Source organism: Cuculus canorus, chromosome 7 (assembly GCF_017976375.1).
Source record: "Cuculus canorus isolate bCucCan1 chromosome 7, bCucCan1.pri, whole genome shotgun sequence".
Lineage (NCBI taxonomy): Eukaryota > Metazoa > Chordata > Aves > Cuculiformes > Cuculidae > Cuculus > Cuculus canorus.
The window spans coordinates 30,803,509-30,822,399 of record NC_071407.1 but is presented as its reverse complement, the minus strand read 5'-3'; the positions used below and the strand labels follow the sequence as shown (position 1 = coordinate 30,822,399).

The 18,891-nt window shown below is 37.5% G+C and overlaps 2 protein-coding genes across 3 annotated transcripts in view; one reads left to right on the top strand and one right to left on the bottom strand.

Moving 5' to 3' along the window:
* Window positions 1-13,349, top strand: part of INSYN2A (inhibitory synaptic factor 2A) — a 50,260-nt gene extending 36,911 nt beyond the window's left edge. Inside the window, exon 4 of the mRNA XM_054072205.1 lies at window positions 9,416-13,349. Coding sequence (XP_053928180.1) covers window positions 9,416-9,599 — 184 coding nt within the window. The 3' untranslated portion in view covers window positions 9,600-13,349. The remainder of the gene's footprint in view (window positions 1-9,415) is intronic.
* DOCK1 (dedicator of cytokinesis 1) overlaps window positions 1-18,891 on the bottom strand; it is a 321,093-nt gene that overhangs the window by 199,042 nt on the left and 103,160 nt on the right. For both annotated transcript variants that reach the window (XM_054072202.1, XM_054072203.1), the window contains exon 27: window positions 18,356-18,451. In XM_054072202.1, the coding sequence (XP_053928177.1) occupies window positions 18,356-18,451 (96 nt within the window). The remainder of the gene's footprint in view (window positions 1-18,355; window positions 18,452-18,891) is intronic.

Below are 18,891 nucleotides of genomic sequence, written 5' to 3'. Positions count from 1 at the left end.
TAAACAGTTTTATCAGTAAAATGACAGTGCTACCCAGGCTTTTATGTAGTTTTGTATTAGTGAAGAAGTGTGAAAGCATGCAGGGCAAATGTCCTGCCAAACACAAAGAGCACCACTAACTTCTTTAAACGAAACAATTGCAGTCTTCACACACCACGCAAAGTGAAGCCTTAGCCTTTTAGCAAAACTGCTGTGAAGGTGCACAGTGGTGTAAAAAACAAAATGAAAAATTGCTTAAAGGTTTAGTTAAAGATTGTTTGTACCTGATATAGTCTCTCCTCCAGAAGGAAGCACCTTCTGGATCAGGGCCAAAAGGTAAGAGGACACTGCTGCTTATTTTTCCAAAGCAGAGGTTCCCCTGCTAAAGCTTATCAGTTCAGAGATCCATTTTGGCACATGCTGTGTTATTGTGAAGGAATAACAGATAGGCAGTGGACATGACATGAAGCCATCATGAGCTCCATGATGTGTTTCATACTGACAACTTGATGGTCCTCCTCCGTTACAGCCTTAAAAAGAAACAGCTGAATGATTTCATGCCTTGCAGGTAAGAGGAAAACAAATGCATCTTAGTATTACAGTATTTCAGAAAAATCAAGTAATCAAGTACAGATGAAAGTTAAAAAGCTGACTATTAATTGCAGTGACAATACAAACTAAAATGAAGTCATAAACATTGGCTGGGTCTGCAAAGCACAGGATTTTCCGCTTAATGCTCTTCAGTCTCTGATTTAGGCAGAAGGCCTGGAGTTATTTATACGTTGTCTCCTCACCACCTATAAGTGAAGGAAAATAGATGGAAAACTTCAAATCCATCTTTTCTACTTACCAGCTAACAAGAAAGGGATCGATGCTGTTCTGTGCAGGGGAAAGAACCAATTAACGTATCCTTCCTTTAGAGCAATGTTTAGGAGCACATAAAGCCTACCCTGCCTCCCTTTTTCTGAGTTAACCCCCTGTGCAAATTCTTGCTCGGAGCAGCCTGAGAAGGTACCAACACAGCACATTTCCATCAGGGAAAACTGTTTTTGTTTCATTAGCTACAAAATTCTAATGGGAAATTTTTTAGAACTCTGATATCTAGTCAGCAGATTTAAATTAAGGAACTTTCCAGTTTCTACTGCTTATACTTACTGCAAATGAAACAAGTCCAGAAATGCAGATTTAAAGTTTTCCCCTGCTAACAGACTAACAGGGTAGCAGGCAGGTCCAGCCCCTCAGTACTTCCCACCAGAATAGCCATTTGGACTGAAGCTATCAGTGCTGGGCATTCGCCTAAAGCAATGCTTCCAGGGAAAGCTTTAGCAAAAATCAGCTCAGCTTTTTGACAGATTAGGAGAATATATGCTGCAGGCAAGAAGTCTAAAACCAGAAGATAGTGCAAAACAGGGGAACTATGAGAAGACTGAATTCCTAAGACAAGATAAGTAGCCAGAAGGGATGAAAGAGAAATTCACTGATAAAACTACCCCTAAGAGAGACTGCTTTGTAGGAGCTTATGCTCCTCAAGTCAAATATTACAGTTCCGAAGCCTCTGAAAGAAATGCAGCATTTTGTTAATAAGGATGCTAATGCTACTCTTAAATCTAGATACATACACGCCACATCTTTGCAAAGACTTTGCACGACAAATGCTGCACAGAGTGACTTGATTTCTCTTTAAAACAAAACACTTTTTAGGAACAGAAATTGAAAATCAGATTAAACCGTTCTAAATGCACTGAAAATCTGCGTATCTCTGACGGCACTGGACCCTGCAAGCTGTCAGTAAAAGTGCCAGAGCCAGAGGATCATCCTGGCTGACCCACTGGATGTACCACAGACTCTTTTCACAGTATGTTCCCGTTTTGGACCCACCTCAGTCTTGAGCTTTTTCACCCTATTTGTAGATAGGCGAGAACAATATAGCCAATGCCCACATGAGACAAAGCAATCATTTCAGGAGAAAACCTTAACTTTTCCATAATTGGCATTGCTTGCTTGGATTTTTTAAATATGATTCAGTTTTGAACACAGTAACATTAAAAAATATTCAGAGTTCTTTCAAACCTTAATTTTAAACTGCAGTGAAACAGCATCTTAGAGGAATGATTAAGTTCCTTACTGCCTATCCGACTGCATCCTGTAATGTCAAGTATAACTCAAATGAGAAGTTAGAAGGCAGAAACAATCAATGAGATTATTAAATTCCTCCCTATTGCGATGACTTTTTAGAATATTAATATGATGTAGCACAAAAGCTAGAGATAACATAAAAGGTGGCAAAACCCCACTTGTACTTAAGGGAGGGGGTAGCTGCTTTTGTATCAAAAATGCTGATACTGTTAGCAAACATTCCAAAACAAGTTTTTTTCAGAATATAAATATTTTGCATAGGAAATTTACGTGGTTTTGCTAAGATTCCAAATATATTTTTATATTTTGTCTTTTCCGCATAAAGAACACATACTTCTTACTATTAAAGAAAGAAGAAAAACCAGGTTACTTTCTCTTTCAATAAATAGGAAACTGATGAAACATTAAAGACTGCTAAAAAGGCAAGGTACCAAAAAATTTACACTGCTCTAGAAATCAATAGAAAAAGAAATATATCCAAAGTTGATTCTCCATTTCCCTCAACATTCTACTTATGCCTGCTAGGAGAAATACATTCAAGAGCTTGGCAGGAATGCCAGACACAGGAGTCACTGACGCCGCCTTCTGCTGCAGAAGAGCCAGGTTAATGGCATCCCCGTACTGCTGCACGCATCAGCTCACTGCATCCAACTCCCAATTAAATACCAATTTAGCTGCTACTCTGAAGAGGGGCAAAGGCTTGAATCATTACCCCAGAGGCTTCACTAGCGTACGGTCAACTTGAATTCTGGTAAGGACAGGATCAGTTGTGCTGCCTCTGATGGAGCTCTGAGCTCAGACACAGTAAAAAAATGTTTATTGGGCAACACCATCGCTGTAGGTTTTAAAGCCTCACTATGAAGTTCCACCTACATGGCAACAGTCTAAAACAGTCAGTAGAAAGTATTCAGCATTGTATCTTCATAAGAATTTCCAGACAGTATTTAAATTAGCAGTCCAAAACTGTGATTAACTAGTGAAACTAAACAATTGTTTAATCAAATGTTGAGCTATTTTATTAATAACCGTATCTCAAACTGAGGACACAAAACAGTCAAAATCCTCTCCTAAAAAACAGAAGACACGTTTACAAACAAAAGCAAACAGAGCCTACATCTGTCTTTCACAAACTAATGTAGATTCAGCACTGAAATTTTTTAAGACAGAAAACAAGTTTTATTAGGATATATTGTCAGGACAATGGCAAATGCTGAAGTCTAGCAAAATCTAGCTATTAAGAAATTGCACTGATATGCAGAAAATGAACTAAGTCTGTAACACCCCAAGCCCACGTGGACCAAATCTTCACAGCCTGTTTTAGTCTGTGATTATCTTTTAGTGAAACTGCCCTTTCTGCTCCTGTTTAAATTACCATCCCGTGTGAATTATAATCCTTGAACAGAAATCTATATGAAAAAATGAGTCTTCTGTTTAATATTTTCTGCATTATTCTAAGGCCTTTATCGTGAATTAGTTCTGTGAAAGAGCGTCTTCAAGAATTCATGCCAGACTTCCCTTTAGTCTAAAAGGTCAGAAGTACTCAACAACTTCTCAAGGCTACTTCAGCTTCTGGAAGTAAACTTTATACTAGATCTAATCACTAGCCATTTTCTGCATAAAGGTGCCAACAAATCAAGATTATGCTATTGTAGCTCTTGGAGAAGTGAAGGGGGGAATTACTCAAAGCTGTATCAACCATTAATTTGACTACTTGTTTTTACTTCTTTGAAATTTTGAATTTTTCTGGCTTACAGTATTCGATTTTGTCTTTTATATCAAAGTTACTGTAAAGTGTAGTCCAGCTATCGAAGGAAATATATTATTAGCATCTCTGAAATATAACTAAATACAACAGTGGCAAATAAAACAGGTTAAAATCCTGGTGATACAAGTTAACTAGGTAGCACTGAGCCCATGTGGAAGTATTTCACTTGTAGAGGTTAGGTACAGTATAATTAATAAACATAATAAATATAGCAAAATGAAGTGAAAATAAGACAACTAGACAAGATAAGATAACATCAGTACAGCAAAATCAGATAACTATATGATGAGAACAGTAATTTTCATTTTATTTCCTATTCACATTAATTAACTCACTTTCTTTCTCATCTTATCTCTACACTGTAAGATGCTTAGTAGGAAAAATGGATCTTAATGGCTTGCTAACTCTGACAATGCTTTGGATCCTCAGCATTTGTGATGCTCAGGTTGAAATAGGAAATTTAACAGTGATTGCTTAAAACTGTATTAAGCTAATTCTCAAGTGATTAGTGCTTATCTGTATCCTGTTCCTCCAAGATGTGGCACGCACTAATGCCATGTCATCCAATTAATGTGACCCAGAAGGAGACACTATAATATTCTTTAATTCCTGCTTCACCTTGCCTACTTAAATGGAGAGAGTTAAGCTCCTCTACACATGGTTGCAAAATCTGGGCCTTAACCTTACAAACTAGGTAATAAAAAGGTAAACAGAAGGGGTGTGGACTGAAATAAGAAAGGCTCAGGGTTAGTAGGAGGAGAAAGGTTTTATTTCGAGGCAGAAATCAGACGGACAGGCTGCCCAGAGCCTGTGCAGGCTGCATCCTTGGAGGTTTCAAAAGACAACTGGATAAAGCCCTCAGCAACCCAGTCCCAAACCTGTATTACTCAGATTCGATGATCTTACAAGTAACCAACATCTCCACTTGATAGCATTTCATATCTTAAAATTATTCATGTTAATAATGTATGGCTGTGTTAGAAAAGAAAACCCATCTGTATTTCGAAGCTTGTTGCTAGATACCCTCCCACAGCCCATATGTTTAAAACCAAATGGTTATGACTCCTCAAACTGTTTTCAATCCTTTATACAGCAACAAAATTAGAAAAAGTTCACTCTACTGCAAGCATGCAAAAAATAAACTCATTAATATATAGTCTCAAAATGATTAAAAAAACAGGAAGCCAAAACCAGAAAATCTACGACACTAATCCCTAATCCACAGCGCTAGGATTTAGAAAATGAGATTATCCAGAAAGAGAGCCTGAGCAATTTGGCCACTTTATGTGCATGCCTTGAGATGTCTAAATTGTTCACCTTGGCTCTGTATCACTTCCTTTTTCATACAATGGGCCCTACGTGCATAGTTGTAACACCTCTTGAAAGCACTGGATTTCACCCCTAAGCGTTACGTAGCACGTGCACACACAGGCATGTCACGTCACACAACCCCCTAAAGCGCCTCCGAGATGTTCCCAGGGTCTGCAAGAATGGCTGGAAGCCAAACGAGCCCTGTGGTGATCAGTCCTCCTATACTGGGTGCTCAGTTAGAGAGTGGGGCAGTTCTTTCCTCCCCTCCCCTGCAGCTTCGGGCACCGAGCACGCAGTCCCTCACCAAGCTGCAGCTACTCCATGGGTTTTCTTTCCTGAATGCGATTCAAATTCTGCACAGATAATGGTTTTGTTCCAAGTTTATCCTGGGGTACTCGTTATTAGAGTAGGGAAGTCTTTATTGTTCCCTGAACATAACTCCATTTCACACGCACAAAAAGCAAAGGCTGGGAAGACAAAGCTCGAAACAAGACAAACAAGAGGAGCCCCACAGAGGTCCCCGCTGACTTCAATTCCAAAATTAAGAGTCATGTATAAAATTACTTCTCAAGGCAGCATTCAACTGCCCTACTCTTACCCTCTACACCCTTCTCCAACACTTTGCCTTATTCTCTATAAACCCAACTTCCATAGCACGTCAGTGGTTCTTCCTAGGGACAAAATTAGACAATGATTCATGTTTCAGCCAGGGTCCTCTGTCAGTTCAGTGCACATCCATGCTGTGAAATAAATAACACCGGGATCTGAGATACAGGAAAGGAAGGAAGAAAAAAAAAGAAAAAAAATTACAAAACACATCCTTTTGGGTTCCTTTGCACTGGTATCAGTCCCCAGCATGAAACAAGCTGACAGAAAAAACAGGCTCCGAGTCCTCAGCTCTGGGGCTGAGTCAAACACAGGCTAACGTAACTAAGAGCTGCAACTGCAAAGAGGTTTTTGTGCCGTCCTGGACTAGTCCCATCTCACCACAACGCAATTTCAGAGGTTTTAACTACAAAGTTCTTGCCTGTGTTTAATGAGCACATAAAAATAAAATTCTCAAAGGTCTGTCATTTAATTTTGTTTGGCCAAGTTTTCATGGGAATGACATCTATGCAAACACCAATACACAGGCAACTCCCCTAAAACAAAGTTTCTGTTGCAAACCTTGAAGTATATAGTTATTTTGGGAAGAACACAGAGAAAAACAGATTATCAATGACAAAATGTTATTGCTTATAGTTGTTCACAAATACAGCCTGTCCTATCACAGGATGAAGGGTAATGGTTTTAAGCTGAAATAGGGGAGATTTAAATCAGGTATTAGGAAGAAATTTTTTCCTGTGAGGGTGGTGAGGCACTGGTTGCCCAGAGATGTCATGTCTGCCCCATCCCTGGAGGTGTTCAAAGCCAGTTTGGATGAGGCTCTGAGTAACCTGATCCAGTGGGAGGTGTCCCTGCCCATGGGAGGGGGTTGGAACTGGATGATCTTTAAGGTTCTTTCCAACCCAAACCATTCTATGATTCTGTTCACACTGTAGTTTCATGCAGAGGAAAAATGTGAGACAGGCATTGAACATGACTGCAGAAACTCCAACCCAGTGTTCCAAATTTGGCAATACTGTAGGTATACGAATCTTTACTATGTCCTAATCAGATGTGTCAGGCAAACGTGTGCAATATCAGCATCATATATTATTTAGATTCATCTCTTGGTTTTGTAGGGCTTATTCACAAATCTCAGCCCATTAAAGAACATTATTATTTTATCTAAGGAAAAAAGCTTCCAAAGCCAATATTATAATCTCCATCATGCTAGAAGAACATACAGCCCTCACTAAGTTTATAGAGTTATCATGGGGTGGCTTAAAGAAGAGACAGAAGCAGACAGAGTTTAGAAGTGAAAAAAAGCCACACAACATAAAGAGCATTTCGGGAAAAGGTCGTTTTGAGAGGAAACCTACAGATACTTAGGATACAGAAATAGCACCAAGGAAAACAAAGTTGTCAGAGCTGTGACAGGTGACAAAATCAAGTTCATGAACGCAAGAACTGGAAAGCCAGAGGAACAGCCTGTAGAGAATCTCTGCAGCCTTGTAACAAAAATACAACCAAGTCATACAAATACGTAACAGTTGCTGAATGCAACAGTATTTCAGACCTTTGATGTAAAGACCATTTTGGTCTTTATAACCTCACCTATAGCTAATTTAGAAAGATATGTGGAAAATTACAGAAGGTTTTTGTCATATTGCAGCAGCAGACAGGTACACACTAAAAACCTACGTTGGCAAGCAAACAAATCACTTGCCTGAAAGGAGCGGTTACATTTAAAAGCCTACAAAGCCAGATAAATTGATCTTGATAAACAACAATCAGCTATTCTGCAAAATTTACAGTTATGAATACTGAAATAATATCCATATTTTCATTCATCCTCTTTATACTCTTCAGAAGCAGAATATTTCACTTTGATGTAAATAGCTGAAAGACAGCCTGAACTTTGCTGCAAATGGGTTTATGCAGTAGAAAATGATAACAACACGCTTTTTGTCATATAGAGGAAAATGAAGATGTTTTTTTCTCTTGAGTTCTATCTTTAATAGAAATTGATTATGAAAAAAGTTAATCTGTTCTGCAAGGTTCTTTTAAAACAATTTATCTTTTGCATCAATATCAAGTAGTTATTGAGAGCTCCCCTGCAAGAATATCTTGATCCAAAATGAACTCTGCCAACACCAGAGCCAGAATGCCTTAAAGAAAGAAACTTATACTTGAGAAACAAACAACGATAATATGCACCAAGTTCTGCACAGATTTGCATTCCGCTTTAAATAAGATTTAGAGAGCTCTTGGAGAACAATCCATTTCATGCCAAGATTCTCTCACTGTATTACTAAAAGCATTTATGTGGTGGGGCGTTCACAATCAACTGATAACCGAATCTTACCACAAAATTAATGCCACAGTTATTGAACCAACTGCTTTTTGCTAGCTACACTGCAAACAAGAACCTAGTATCAAGTTGAAGATGGCACTGTTCTTCCATTAACAAGGGCAGATATTAGTTTAAACAGAAAGCTTGTAGGGTGCTTCTACAGTAACAAGATACCCAACACAGCCGTCTCCTGCAAATTCAGTATTCATAGGTATGGTTCTAGCACACAGCTAACATTTAAAAACTACCTTCTTCAATCTGGAACGTCTTTTTAGTGCTTAACAACACAGAGGTGAGGAAAAATATTTTGAACATCTGAACACTTATCTCATTTATTTCTTTCCTCTACTATTAGAAAGTTTATCCATGGCTGCGAATCACTGAAATGCTGACACTTTTGTGCAGAATGTTTAACAGTTAAACTAGGCAGGAAACTAGGTGCAGCCAGATGCAAAAAAGACCTTCCACCTTCCAGCATGCCTTTCTAGGGCTTTACTGGCAGCTCACATTGGCAGATTCTTCAGTTCTTAAAAAAAAAAAAAAAACAAAGCACAAAAATACCCCAATCTTGTCTTAGTATCTTTGATTCCCTCTCCTCCTCCCTAAGGGGAAACTAACATCCGTGTAAATAAGCAGATGATATTAGATGGTATTACATGCTCAGTTTGCAAAGGCTGTGGCACTGAAGTCCACCAAAATTTCCCATGACTTCTGTTAGTCCAGTTTACTTGGAGAATTTCCTCTGAAATGATTTCAGGCATTTTGTATCGTATGCTCACACACATAGGTTTGCTCACACAATCTCCCTAAGCAAGACAGAGGTAGTTTAAAAATCTCTTTTTAGATGAGCTACATTTGGAGCATGAGGCCTGAGAAAGTAGAACCAAGTTCTCTAGTGGTTTCTGCCAAATAAGCAATGGCAGAAATAAATCAGAAAACAAATGTAACACTCAATAATTAAGTGAACTGGCATTCAGGAACAATAACCTTGTATTTATGCCACACTTCACAGCACTTCTACTATATTTCTCAAACCCCCCTAAACAGGAGGGAGAAGTTTGCACAATCTCCTTCCTGTTGTTCTTTCGCAGCATGTCCTTTTTATGACCTTCCAACACACATACACTTCTGGTGCAAGGAATGTGGAGAAGCGAATTAAACATTTATTTTGTATTGAATGTCATCATACATTACGTTCTTGTACACTGGTGTTAAATGTTGGCTTAACTGAAATGTTTCTATCAACATCACTAGTAACTAATTGCTGTTTTCCTTCCCATTTTCAGTGTGGAATTGGATTTTAAACAGCAAGAAGATAAACTACAGCCAGTTTTGAGAAAACTTCATCCTATTGAGGAAACTCAGGTTGCACCTTTGCCTTATTCTCAGGAGAGCTACTCCTCTACTCCCAAGCAAAAATCCAAAACTGAATCAAAAAAGCATGGAAGATGGAAACTCTGGTTCCTTTAACCCAAGTCCATTACACGTGGAGTTCAAGGCCTTGTTTGAAAAATATTTGGAGTTCTATCAATCATCTATAATGGGATCTTGGTAAACTGATCAGTGTCACTGGCCAATGTAGTTCTGAGCATTCTGGCAGCATTCAGTTCTCACACCGTATGTACCAAAAAGGCCTTTGTACCGATAAACTCATGTCCAGAAGCAAGGCGGTAGAGAATACCTTGCCAACTTTTATTTGCAGTTCACCAATGTGGGATGTAAAACCTGAAATTGAAAATTTGTACAAAGATGGAAAGTAAAACTGTTTCCCCCCCTTAGATCTGAAAGCGTCACATTCTAACCTGTTAAATTGTAGACCGTCATCCTGTACACAGCTAACTATCACTGTTGGTTTAAAGCCTTTTTGGGGTTCGGTTTATTGTCTTTAAACAACCACGAGGGGGAAAAAAAAAAGCAAGCAAGCCTTATGTTTGCAATGATCTTCAGTTTTACAGATCCATGTTGATCGGGGAGTGCAGTTTTCAGCACATATATCCTGGACAAAGCACAATTTTTCATGTGGTCCAAGACCATAAATTATCTCTAAGGTGTGACTATGTGTATATTTGCCTTCACGCAATGTAGACTTCAGCCAAGCTATCACATTTTGACGTGTTATCATTTCTAAATTAGCTGTGTCCTCATCTCCAGACGAACAAGTTTGTTGCTCATCTTCAATGGGTGAGTGGCTAGAAACCTCACAAAGTCAGGACAAGCCTTTAACCACACCAAGCTGACAGGGTTAAGGTTAGAGGACAGTCATCTGTTCTAGATCTCATTTTTTCATACCCAAAAGTCTGAATGAGACATTCTGGCACTGAAAAAAAAAAAAAAAAAAAAAGAACCCCACAAGGAGAACAATCAAAAGCTCTATGGACTGTTGGCATTTGCCATAATTTAGAATCTTTTCATAACGCAGTCTTTGGAAAATCTCTACACTGTTGCAGAAAGCACCAGAAAATTTATAGTGTGCATCACGCCTTGAAACCTGTTCAGAAGGAGCAGTAATTTTAAACGCTATTTATTTTCTAAGCTTCTTAGATGGGTTTCTCAGCATATTATAATTTACATCTCAATCTATTAATTGTATTTGCCAACCAACACACTTAGGGAAGAGACATGAATCAATTTCTCCCCCCCCCCCCCCCCCCCTTTTTTTTTAAAATGACACAAAACTTTGCATTATAAACAGCAACTTTTCCCTTTAAGTACTTGCTGCTGTCTTTAACTTGCACATAGAATGACCGTTTCTGGAAAAATTCTCATGCTAGAAGTGTCCAGATAGCGGGAATTTCTTCTCTCTTTTTTTTCCCCCCAAGGATTTATAAAGCGTCATGCGACAAACTGCTTTACTAAGGACTGGGTTTGAAAGTGCATATCCTACAGCATCAGTAAGGTACAAATTCTTCAGCTTTTAGGTGGAAGAAATGTAATCATTAGCAGAAGAGTTTGCACATACTGAAAAATATGAAGTGTTTTCATTTACAATATTTTTCCTCTTAACTCAGCATCAAATCCATTATAGCGAGAAAACTTGAGGAAAATAACTTCCTTTTTTTCCCCCCAAAGCAAAAAGCAAGAAAAGGAAGTTACAATGGGAACAGAAATGCAGAAGATGCCTATGTCCGCTCCAAAATGAATTTCAGCATGCTTTAATGAAAAAAGTCACCTTTGCAGTAAACCTTCAAGAGGGCTATGAGTTCTTGTACATAAGCAAACAATATCCTGAAATACATTTGTCAAAGCTGAAGGATTAGAAGAGGTGAGCCTGTGTACCAGGAAGGAAGTGCAATTGTTTCACGTGGAAAAAAAAAAAAAAAAAAAAAGTGTTTTGTGTATTTTATACCGTTTTTAATTGAAAAATATAAAACTGTTTACAAGACAGCCCACCCTACATATTTTAGAAACTCAAGTATTTCCGAACAAGAAAATATATTTTTTTTTGCCTAAACAGAAAGAAATATCAAATATGGACATAGCAAGAAAATACAACAGTATTTAGTATAACTTTAAAATAGTGTTAATAATTAACGAACTCATCCATGCTAACATGCCTAGCGTTTGGGGTTTTTTTTGAAGAAACTAAATCAAGCATCTCTCAACGGCAATCGATTCCAAACCCTTAGTGTCACTGAATCAGTAGCTTCTCCCATAAACCTATTCTAACCGTTCTTGTGCGCAGGGACTCTAACACGAAACTGAACTGTTTTTACGTGCGGTTACTGACTCATACAGAGACCAGGATTCTGTAATCATTTAAAATGACAGAGGAAAATTCACTGGTGAAACATATAAGAGCTAAAAGCGAAAGTTCTCACGGCGTGTTCTGTACATGTCCAGGCTATTTTCTTAAGAAGTTGCAAATTTTTAATTTTTTACATTTTTTTAAAACTGGAAAAGCTAACATACATAATAGTCTTGCTTAAACTTACATATGGTGTTCTATCCTACCATACAATGTAATTTGTAATAAAATGTTTTTGCAAGTGTGTAAAATGTATCATATTGTATTACATTTAGAATCACTCAGGCTCAGGTTAGACACTGAGAGAAAAAAAACCTAAATCTTTAGAGCTTTTAGTTAAATGTAACTGACACAGCTATTTTCACCCTTATGTAGAAGATCTTATAAAATGCAGGTATGAGGTTATAACAAAGAAATCGCATCTTCACTTTCAACGTGGCACATAACGTAGCTTTGCTGAATTCACAGACAGTACCATGCACTTTCATACACTGATTTACGATATGCACTTCTGCCATATCATGCTTAAAAATACTTTTTAGTCAATAAATACTGCAGTGATTTTACATTACTTGCTATTTTCTGAGTCCGTATAATTTCCATTAAGCTACAGTTACATTCTTTGTTTTAGAACTATTAGGAAACACTTATTCATGTGAGTATCACTTGTTTTCTTAAAGAAAAAAGTCACTGTAAAAATAGTTTAAGAAACAGGATAAACTGAAAAGAAAATAATTATTAAAACTGAAAAATCCTACTGTTGGTACAAAGTGTTTGCTTTTTCTTGCTTAAGATGCAAAACCACTGTCTATGCCTTTAATTTCAGCTATGTTTCAAAGGTTAATCAGTTTTTCCAAATCAAATAGGTTTATTTTTCACGAACACTTTCAAATCGAGTACACTGTAGGATTATACCAGTTCTTTAGCATCTGTATAACAGCACACACTATATGCTACTACTGGAATTTGTTAACTGGATTGCCACTACAACTATAACTGCTCTACCAATACAGTTCTGTTTTAATAGAATGAAACAAGACTGCATGGAAAATTTTTAGCATTATTTCAGCACCCGCAGGATACAACTGTGGCTTATTAAGATAATTGGAGTGCTAGAAATTTGCTGTCAATTTATTTAAGTGAATGCAGTTTGTTCCGATAAACATTGGTAAGTCATACTCCATACCCATTCGTTGCATCGGTGATATTACTCATTTTGCAACATAAAAAAAAAATATCTCAGTATTAGTGATGGAACAAGACTGTTACCATCATTCAAATACCACTTCAGTTTTTGTGAAATCAGATTGCAATACATCATTTCAAATGTTTTTGAAAAACAAGAGAACATGCAATTCCATAAAACAAAGTAGTATTTTTTACAGCATAGAAGTCCAGGGAAGAAAAAAAGGCTTTCTCCTCAACATTCTGGAACCCATTAGCCCTAAACTTGACAGATTTTAAGGCACAGAGGGATAATTTATATATCATCTAGCTTCAACTCCTAAATAACTTTTGCCCCAGAACCTTTGCCCATGACCCTCAATAATTCATATTTTACTTAGACTTGTATTTTACTGCCTTCCAGAAAGTCATCTCGCCTTGAAGATGCCAAGAGACAGAGAATTCACCACTGTCTCTCCTCTGCTTTACACTTCTCACTCTCCACTGCTGTCATCAGCTCTTCCTCTTTCCTTTGACTGGTGTCATCTCCTTCCCTACCACTGAGGGATACTTCTAAATCTTCTTTCTCATAAACTCAGATGGCTTTCACATCTGAGGGGAGGAGGAAAGAAGCAACATGAAAAAACACTCCTTTCATCAGTAGTCATAAAGTTCTCTTCTGCTTCCTAGTCACACATCTCAGCAGTAACTAAAACAGCATTACTCCCCAATCACGGCAGATGTTCATGCTGACTGTTCACTAGAGACTACTGCGTGTTTTTCAGAGCCACTGTTCTTATGGACAGTCACTCTCAGAAGTAGAGCTACATCCTACTCTCTTTGCTGTTACATCTATAAGCTAGTCTTTTATTTGTATCAAAAGAGATTTTTAGTTGTTCCACAACATAAAGGAACCACGATTGTCTATTGCATAGACAATGATCATACAGTTGCATAAATTTGCCTACTGAAGTATCTTCCAAAAGTTGTACACACTGGGATCCGAAAACCCAGTCCTGGATGTCCTTTCTGGAATTAAGAAGTTCTGCAACTAAGCAACTAGCTTGTTTTTCTTGGCCTTGTAAATGAAAAACATACCAAGCTGCTGACTACAAGCAGGGAACAGTCATGATCCATTTTGGACCTACCATCATGGCTGGTCAATTCTGATTTACTGAAGGAGGCAAATATACAGACTCACATGGAACGCAACATTCTTCAAGTTACTAGGCAACAAAAGAGGTGTTTAAATATTACCCTTCAAAAAAGATATAAGGGAGTATCTCAATGTCCCTTTCCTTCAGGCAACATGTTCTTCAGTAGTAAACATTTTATGACGTTGTTCTAGGTGACTTCTTACTGTGCCATAATCAAGACTAGCTCTGTGCATGCACAGAAGTAAACCAAAGCAGGCACATGAGCAGCAACGAACCCCCAACCTCGCATCAGACAACTGGGCACCCCCAGGCTGCATCTAGCTCTTACCTTTGCTACAATAACACACACGGAGTCCTCTACTCAGTTAGCAAACGGACCAAGTAAAAATCACCAGTGAAACTTCAGAGGAAAAAGCAGCCAAAAAATAATGAGCATTAAAATGATGACAAATGGTGACAAGCTGTTTCTTGCATGTTAAAAACTCATTTGATATGGCAGGCTGAAAACTAATGCTAATTTCCAAGTATATAAATTCACTGCTTTCATTGACACGACCTGCATAAGCGGCCAAACTGTGCTTAATCTTAGTTAATACAGACACCCTTGAACTGAGGGTCCTTTTTTTTGTTTTCACAAGTTCTGGAAGCTAGAAGACAGCCTGCAGCAACACAAATGTTAACTTAAATACATCTTGCTACGTTTACCAAAATTATGGTCAAATCAGTCTTTAATCTGTCACTTATATTCTGTTTTACTTACTGTCTGTTTTTTCTTCTTAAAAAAGGTCTATTTGTGCTGTCCAACTTGACCATAGCTGGTCAATCTCATTCCAATATAATTCTTTTTCAAGGTACATGATAAAAATCTTATGGTTTTTATCTAGAAACTCATACATTTAAGGAAGCAATAATTCTAAATACTATGTGCAAAATCCAACCCAAACCATTCTATGATTCTATAAAAGCCAAAAGAGAGTTTTGGAGAATCATCAATGACGTTGAACAGACTGGGAAAAGGCACCTCCTGCAATTAAGCAGGATTACCTGGCAAGTTAAGGTTTAATAGGCAGAAAACTGCCACAGATACAAGATACAGCCTTGGTGAGTACTGAAAACTAAAACCTTTAAGAGGTCAGAGCCAATAGCTCCCACATCCATACTGAGATACAGGTGGCATCAAGGAAGAGGTACCAAAATCCTTTTCTACTCCCTGGATTAAGGGGGAATGTTTGTAACCGTGAAGCAAATACATTTAAGAGATTACTGTGCAGGCACTGCCATCGCTGGTCTCTTGCCTTACCCTGAAGGTCAGGGTTTTGGTCAGGTAGGTGCTATAAATCATGCATCTTTCATCAGCATTTTTCCAAGGGAAACTGACCCAGTAACAAGTTCAGTATCAGAGACACAGAATCCTATCCACTGGCTACAATGGCGAGAAAGTCATTTGATTTATTTACAGTATTTTTAATAGTCTTAATTGCACATCCTCCTGAAACAATAAATCCAGCGTCTCATGTTCCCACTGCATCAGCACATCAAGGAACCTCATCTTCTATTGAGGATTTTGCTCACTAATGTAAAATCACATCATATTTAAGCATTCTATTTCACCACCTCTGTTCCAAAATACCTGCATTTTCATTTGACCACTGGAATTCTTTACAATCCTCCGCTGATCACATAAAAACCCAGCCCCTCAGAAGCACCAGCTCTCACCGAGTTAGTCACGCAAGCTTCCCACTCACAGAGGGAATACAAAGAATATTATTAAAATATAAATTGAAGCAATTTCTACAACACAATTTTCTTCACTGTTTACCCATATGGATCCCAAAGTCTGTGCTTCCCAAATGCAACAGTAATTCCAGAGTGTGTAGAAAAGGTTTATAAAGAATGTGAAATTAAACAAACTTGATTGATGCTGCAAGGAGATTCTGGATCTATGATCCTGTGTTGCTACCTAATGGAAAAGAAGTCTTGTCTCGGATGAGAAGGACCCTCATCCTGCGTTTGTTTGGACTGCATCTTCCATTTGTTTGACCTATTCAAAGCAGGATTCTCAGAGGAATGCTTCCAAGATGAAGCTAACAGCTGATAAATCTTAATGGATATTTAGTTCACATCTATAGGAGTTAATGCCAATTTCTCAGGCTTTTTTGATCCAAAGTCATATTTTTTATATTTAAAGTATATTATGCAACATTAGGTTTCAGATGAAGATGACACAGCTAAGCATTTCTTCAAGGTGAGAACATGCCAGCTTTAGTACACCAATACAGCTGTATTTATATAAGAAACAAATCACTATGTCCCATATTTTCCTTCTTTTGAAAAAGTTACTTGAACTATACCTCTATAAAATCCTTTATTTCTAAAATCCCTTCCTTCCAGTCATCATGTTTAGTTAATTCTCTAATATAAGTTCTGACCCAAAAGGAGTCAGATTATGTTTGCCAATAATTGCTTGCATTTTACTCTTCCTACTTCGCAGACGCCACAAAAATTAATTGTTACCAGTTGATTACAGGAGGCTCCTTTCTGCAACAGACTTAAGTTTTAAGAAAGGAGTACGTTGTCCTTGGAAATGCCTGGTCCTATTAATACTCATTACATAATTACAGACTGTGAGGATAGAGTGATTTCAAGGTGTATTCATGATCACTATGGATATTTTTAATACAGCTGTAGTTAAATATATACACAGGAGAAGTCTTAAAATATAATTTGATAACTGCAAAAGGAATAATTAGCATTTTAAAATACGATCTAATTCATGCTCATCAAAACCATACTTCATTCACATTCAAGCTGTAACTGGAGAAATATATGTCTTACAAGACTGAACCTTCTGTGCAACTAGAGGAAGAAGTGAAGTTTTGTACCTTTGTACAGAAAGGTAAATATATCTGTTCTGCCTATTATCAATAATTTCTGTGGTGATAAACAAATTAACAATACTATATAAACCTTTCTACTTCCTTTCACTGTTACTGCACCCGAGCACTAGAATATTCTGTAAGAATGATCTCTACTTATAACCATTCCTTGTTCCAACAACAGATCTGGTGAACCATTATCGCTTTATTACAACAAGGGCTATTATTGCAAATCAAAGTAATAAAAGTGAAAGACAAAAAATGGTAGTGGATAGCGCACTAAAGACAAAACTAAAATTGTAGTATGTTGCCAGCGTAAGTACAACCATACACCAAGCAAATGGGACGGCAGTAGGTAAGAAAGATGTGCTGAAGACAGAAAGCCTTCTCATAAAAAGCCGAATATCACTGTGTGCAGTTACACAGAGAAATTAAACCAGAGAAGAAAGGAGAGATCAAAAAAAGACATGTGCTAATGGACTCGGATATTTAAGACTAACAAAATAAAACTTTCTTAAGAAAGAAAGCTGTGTATAGAACCAAACTGGACCAAATTAACAGGACAGCCACTCAGACAGAAATGTGTTCCACACTGATCAGTTTACTATACATTAGTTGCCAGGTGCAGACACCTAAAGAAGAATATAAGGTAAACGCAAACAGACAGCGAGACTCCACAAAAGGCACCAAAAGCTATCCTCATTTCAAATGTCAATAGGCCTCATTATTTCTTTCATTACTTAGATGAACAATAATGACACAATTGAAAAATTCAAATGTCCGATTTCAAAATTAGTGCTAAGGCACCGAACATCATAACTTGCAGCTCCTCCATCAGTCCTTTCTCTAGATTTTCAGAAAGTAATATTTCGGGATTCCATTCTACTCGTCAATCACTTACATACTGCTGTTATCTTGGTTAACTTAGTTGTAGTAAAAAAGGCAAGTAAATGCTTGCAGAGTCAAATGACTGCTAACGTGGCAGCAAATATGCAAGTCACATTCCTGTACTTTTCAGCTGGCTAATCACAAATAACACATTTAGCTTAACACAGAAATCTAAAACCCAACTAATCACCTGGCCACTGATATTTTTTAAATGTTTTCTTCTCCTCCTGTGTAAACCACAGAAAAATTACAAGTCAATGTTTTACAGCTTACTGAACACAAAGACAGTTACAGAAGGTTTTGATTGCTTTGGGTCACCTGGGATTGAAATCCTATTACAGTCAGGTTCAAAAAGATGCGACAGAGGTATTTAAGTTTACATCAAGAGACACTTACAATGAGCTCTGAATCACGTCCCATGGAAATGACTGTTCTGTTTACTGTCCTCAAAAGCTTTTCCATGATTATCTGGACGTGTCGTTGTGTTGGCCCCTACAGAAAAAGAATAAATTAGTGGTAACTAGATATAACAGACACCAACACAACTGAACTATTTACACTTGCCTTTAAATCTGCATGTCTTGTGAAAGTTGAATAAAACATCACTCACTGCCGTTGATCAAAATTAGAACATTAGTCTCCCACTTTAACAAATATCATGCAAAGTCTATTTTATTAATACATATCACTCATAAATTAACATTCATTGTTACGATTATTTAAATGAAAAGCAAGTCCCTGGCAATACAGCAAAGCCTGTGACATAGTTAACTAATAATTTTCTTTTCCTAAGTAATTTTTTCCCACATCAAAACTCCACGGGCATTACTAAATCTGGGGGGGCTATTCTGTAGCAGCTCATTTAAAAGAAACAAAGCAAAACTCGTAAGGAACAGCAGTTTTAGTCAATTGTTTCAAATAAACATCTCTGT